Source organism: Crocuta crocuta, unplaced genomic scaffold, assembly GCF_008692635.1.
Source record: "Crocuta crocuta isolate KB4526 unplaced genomic scaffold, BGI_CrCroc_1.0 scaffold29, whole genome shotgun sequence".
NCBI classification, from domain to species: Eukaryota; Metazoa; Chordata; class Mammalia; order Carnivora; family Hyaenidae; genus Crocuta; species Crocuta crocuta.
In genome coordinates, this window is record NW_027533280.1 from 1,916,470 (window position 1) to 1,921,688 (window position 5,219).

The 5,219-nt window shown below is 62.0% G+C and overlaps 1 protein-coding gene across 1 annotated transcript in view; it reads left to right on the plus strand.

Moving 5' to 3' along the window:
* The window catches only part of NCOR2 (nuclear receptor corepressor 2), a 179,475-nt gene that overhangs the window by 137,775 nt on the left and 36,481 nt on the right, over positions 1-5,219 (plus strand). The window contains 1 exon segment of the mRNA XM_077747973.1: positions 1-416. This exon segment is cut by the window's left edge and continues 153 nt beyond it. Coding sequence (XP_077604099.1) covers positions 1-416 — 416 coding nt within the window.

Here is a 5,219-nt window from a genome sequence, read left to right on the forward strand (position 1 = left end):
CCCACTGCACCCCCTCCTGTGGTCCCCAAGGAGGAGAAGGAAGAGGAGGTGGCCACAGTCCCCCTGGTGGTGGAGGAGGAGGAGCAGAAGCCCCCTGTGGCCCAGGAGCTGTCTGTGGACGTGGACATGGACGTGGGCAAGCCAGCAGAGCCGGCCGAGGCAGCCCCCACAGAGCCTGTCAAGAGCGAATGCGAAGAGGAAGCCTCGGAGGATGGGCCCCCCAAGGGCAAGGGAGGCCCGGAGGCCAGTGCAGAGGCAGCGCCCGAGGGGCCTGTCAAGGTGGAGAAGAGAGAGGCCAGCGGCCCTGGGGGCAAAGCCCCCACGACCAAGGGCGCGGGTGCCCCCCAGGACAGCGACTCCAGTGCCACTTGCAGCGCAGATGAGGTGGACGAGCCCGAGGGCGGTGACAAGAACAGGTGAGCGGCGGACATGCCGGGAGGCGACCTCTGAGCCTGCCCTTGGGAAGCGCAGCCCGGCTGGAGGAGGGGCAGGTCTGGGGGGAGTGGGCCAGGTTGGGGGGAGGGGTGTGGGAGCAGAGGGGAGGTCGGGGGGCTGGCTTCCGGGACTGTGGCACAAAGCACTGCACCCTGGGGGGCTGGAAGTGTGCGGGTGCGGCTGGGCCCTGCTGTGCCTGGTGCTTTTCACCCCCCACCCCCCCACTCCTGCTGCCTCTGGGTCTGGGTGCTGTTTTCACTGCAGGTCTGGGTACCCACATTTCTTTTCCTTGTGAGGGCTCCGTCATAGGATTCGGGGCCATCCGAGTGACCCCATCTTAACTTGATCGTATCTGCAGAGAGCCTGTTTTCCAAATTAGGTCACATTCACAGGTCCCTGGCTGTTAGGACTTGAACATGTTTGGGGTGGGGGGGGCACAATTCCATCCTTAACAAGGCATGAACAGCAAGTGCCAAGGCCCCGGGGGTGGGAAGGAGGCTGCGTGCTTCAGGCAGAGTGGCAGAGCCAGTGAGGGTCAGCTGTGGTCCGTTCTCAGGGGAATGCCCTGCTCAGCCGGCTGTGACTTAGGCTCCGAGAGCAGCTGGCTGCCAGTGCGGGGCGATGAGTGGAGGGTGGAGGCCCGGGGAGGGGGGGTGGCTATCACGTGCCAGCAGACGTGACGTGGGTCTGCCTGAGGCCAGTGGTCGCAGAATCCGCAGGTCGCCGGCGGCTCCCGTCCCACCCACCGAGGGTCTGGGTGCAGAAACCCATCCTGGCTCAGACGGCTTGAGCGGTTGAGGCTGCTGTCCTGCTGGCGTAGCCTGGGGGGGCCCCTGGACCGTCCTGTTTGGATGCCACCGTCTCTGAGACGCGCTCCCCCCTTCTCACTCTTGTCTCTGCCGCTGACACAGGGTGCTTGTCACCCCGAGCCCCGTAGCTCAGCCACTTCTGGCACAGATGCCTGGGGACCCTGAGACCCGCAGCCAGAAGCAAAGCTGGTACCCCGGATCCGAGGCCGGCTGCGGGCAGCTGAGGGCAGAGGTGTGGAGGCCCCACTCCCACCCACATCTGGACGCCGGAGGAATGTGTTCTAGTGAGGCAGGCGGGTCGTTTTTATTTTGACTGAAAACAGTGCGGTCTGTTGTCTCCCCTCTCCCGTCTCTCGGAAAAGTTCTGGGCAGAGCGAGAGGGAGGAAAATCTGACTTTCAAATTGCCGAGTTCACGCGGAGCCTTTCCTCTGCCCCATGATTCACCTTGGGGCACGTTAAAACAGCAAGTTCTGGAACATTTCATGCAAGAGTCAGATTCACCCAGAGCTCGCTGGGTCTTTGTAAGTTCCACAGAAGGAAGTGAGCCGTGTCGTCCTCGGGGTCCTGTGTCTGGGGGCCCCTGGGGCCCACAGCGGCAGCCTCCCCCCGTCCATGCTGAGAAGACAGTCTGGCGGGCAGCCCTGTGGCAGGCGCTCCGAGCCCTGAGCTCCTTGCCCTTGGAAAACGGTACCCTAGCAGAGGGTCGGGCCCACGGCCCGGGTCCAGCCTGGGTAATGGGGTCAGGGCGGGCCGCTCTCCACCCTGCCCCTGCTGGCCATGGGGACCGAGTCACGGAGACATGTGTTTCTGCTCGTAGTGGGAAGAGCGCTGAGCTCCTGGGGCAGCCGCGCTGATAAGCAGCTCTCCAGGGTGCGTTCTGGGCTCACGTGGCCTGCCAGATAGGGGGCTGGGAGGGCTGGGCTCAACACCCCCCCAGATCCCTCTGGACAGGCCTGCAGGCGCCCCCCCAGCAGAACAGCCCCACCCAAGGACGTGTTCCGCACCCCCCATGCCCCCCGGGTCTGGCTCCGTCCACTCTTCCTGCCTGAACGTCCAGCATTCGATCCCCGGGGAGCAGCAGCCCTGGGCTGAGAGTCAGGACACCTGGTCTGTCACGCCCTGTGTGACCGAGGCGGGGCCCCCGCCCTCAGAGCCGGGCTGGCCACGGGCCAGCTCACTGACCTCTTCCTGGCTGGCCACCTGCCACCCCTCCCTCCCCCCGGCCATGGCCGTGCAGACAAGATGCGTCAGAGCCTGCCCTGGCAGCCAGGGGCCTCTCAGAAGGGCTGGCGGACGGGTGGGCCCCCGCACGACCCCAGATCCTGGCCTCCTGCCCCCTCCCCTCCCTCCCACCTGGAGGCCCTGGTGTGGTGAGCTGGGAGGCCCCAGATGGGCCCAAGACGCGTGTGGTTTTGGCCCCCACCGGCCAGCCTTTGGAGAGAGGAGTCCTGTTCTGCCGTTAGTCTCTGTCACCTTCCGCACGCAGCTCCACCTGGGAGTTTTCTTGGCTGCCGACCAGAGATCGTGGCCCCGAGTGCAAAGCCTTGAGCTTGCCAGCCCTCCCCATCCCAGTTTCCAGAGAAGGTGCCTTGGCACTTTCTCGTGGGGTGGAGACTTCGGGAAGCCCCTCCCCTGGGCCTCAGTGTCCCCGCTGCGGGCTCACTGCAAGCATAACACACCTGGTGCCAGGCCCTCACACACTAGGACAGATTTCCCCCAAGCAGCCAGAGTGCAGCTCTGCCCACCAGGCCCCTGAAATCCAGCAGTTTCCCTTACTCCTTTATTCTGTAAATCACCAGGCACCAGTGTGTGCCAGGCGCCCTTCTAGGTGCGAGGGATGCTGGGACCAGAACAGGTGAGCCCTGACCCCAGAGCAGAAGCGCTCTGGGAGAGTGGCTAGCATAGATCGGGGACATCAAAGAGGCAGAGCAACTGTTCCCGTGCTTAGTGGGTGATGGGAAGATTGGGGTGCGGGGCAGGGCCCATGTGTGGAGCAGTCAGGGAGGCCTCTGAGGAGGTGGCATGGGAGGGCGATCAGAGCCTGTAGTGGGAGGTGTGGGCAGGAACAGGCAGTGCAAAGGCCCTGTGGCCTCATGAGCTTCTGCTCAGTAGAGGCCAATGAGGCCTGCAGCAGGGTGGAGGGAGGGAGATGGGCCAGAGAGAAGGTGACAGTCAGGCAGGGACCCTGCCGTCTTCCCTTGCTTTCCAGCCCCAGTGTGGCAGCAAGGATGATCTCAGCCTGGTGATAATGGGGAAGCCAAAGGGGACGCTTAGCAGAGAGAGGCACCAGTTGCAGCCCCACAGGGTCCCCAGTCCCCCGTGGCTCATCGCTCCCCCCCCAGCCCTGGCCCTCCACAGTGATGGAGACCCCTCGCCCCGCTCGGCCCCAGTGCTGCTTTCAGTGCTTCGCGCGTGTGCTTCCTTGTTCCCCGCCGCACAGTTCATGGAGACGGGGGTGATGCTTCTCATGCCCATTTTACAGGTGGGGAAGGTGAGGCACAGTGGTTAAGTCATATGGCTCAAGGTGGGATTTGAATGGGGAGCGTGCGCCCCAAACTGCTCCAGGCGTCCTGCTGCCTTCCCCGCCCTCCCGGGTCACATGCCTGGTGCCAGGCTCCGCGAGCCCTGCCCCACCCGGGCCTCCCGAGAGGAAAATAAAAGCTGCTGTCTTCCAAGAAAACAAAGGAAAGAGAACAGAGGCCCGGCAGCCGCTGAGGAGCTCCTGGAGGCGGCGCTGAGGCGGCTGCGGGACCAAGGGGAGGCTGGGAGCGCCTGAGTGCCCACCGTCCTCCTGTGTTCGGGGCTTCCAGACCCTGAGGCCTGCGAGGGGCTTGAAGGCAGACCCTTGCTCTTGGATGCTACCCTCTTACTGTGCGAGGTCAGGCCTGCATCAGAGCCTGGCCCCAGGCCCCACTGAGCTCCTGCCTGGCTCTGCAGGGGTGCTCAGGGAAGAGGGGCCCTGGGTGAGGAGCTGTGGGGAAGCCAAGGCAGGGCCCAGGCCCCAGGGGAAGGCCCTACTTCCCTGTCACTCGGCCTGGGACACAGACCCTCTGCTGCGTGTCGTAGATGCGCTCACACAGACACACAGTCTTACTTCTCAACCTTACTATCTGTGTCTGTGTTTTTGTGGGTGCATAAAATATGATGTTTTATTCCTGGAAACAATACAGTTAATCAGAATCTTGATTTCACGGCTAGCGTACAGCATTCTTAATTTTTTTTTCTCGTGACAGCTTTTTTGAGATATAATTCACGTAGTGTACGATGCAGCCGTTAATGTGTAAGGTTGATCGGAGTGTGGTCTGTGCACAGAGGTGTGTGGCCATCACGGCCGTTGAAGCCTGGAACATTTCTGTCTCCCCACAAAGTCCGTACCCCTCAGCCCTCCACCCCACGCTGCGCTGGCCAGGGCCCCCCACCCCTACCTTCTGCCTGTGGATGTGCCTCCTCTGGACATTTCATACCTGTGGATTCATATGTGGATTCGTACGTGTGTGGCCTTTTGCGTCTGGCTGCTTTCACGGGGCATGTGCTGTTCCAGATCCATCCGCATTGTAGCACCTGTCAGTACTTTCTCCTTTTTATGGCTAATTCCTATTTGTCTGCTTGGCCGGACCACATTTTGTTTATCTTTTTTATCCGCTTTTGGACATTGGGTTGGTTTCTCACCTGTCGGCTATGGGGATGGTGCTGCTCTGATCTTAGCAAACAGGGGTGTGTGTGTGTGTGTGTGTAACTGTTGGTGTGTGTGTGTGTGTGTGTGTGTACACCTGTGTTTTCAGTTCCCCTCGGCAGACACCCCCAGCGTGGGATCGCCAGGTCAGAAGGTAACTGTTCTGCCTTTTTGGTGACTGCCAGGCATCTTGTGAAGCAGCTGCAGCGTGTTCATTTTTAAGTTAACGAGTGTGTGTTGGTTTAAAGGGATGGGGAGGCAGAGGGGAGGGGAGGCTGGGTGAGGGGGCAGTTGCGGCAGG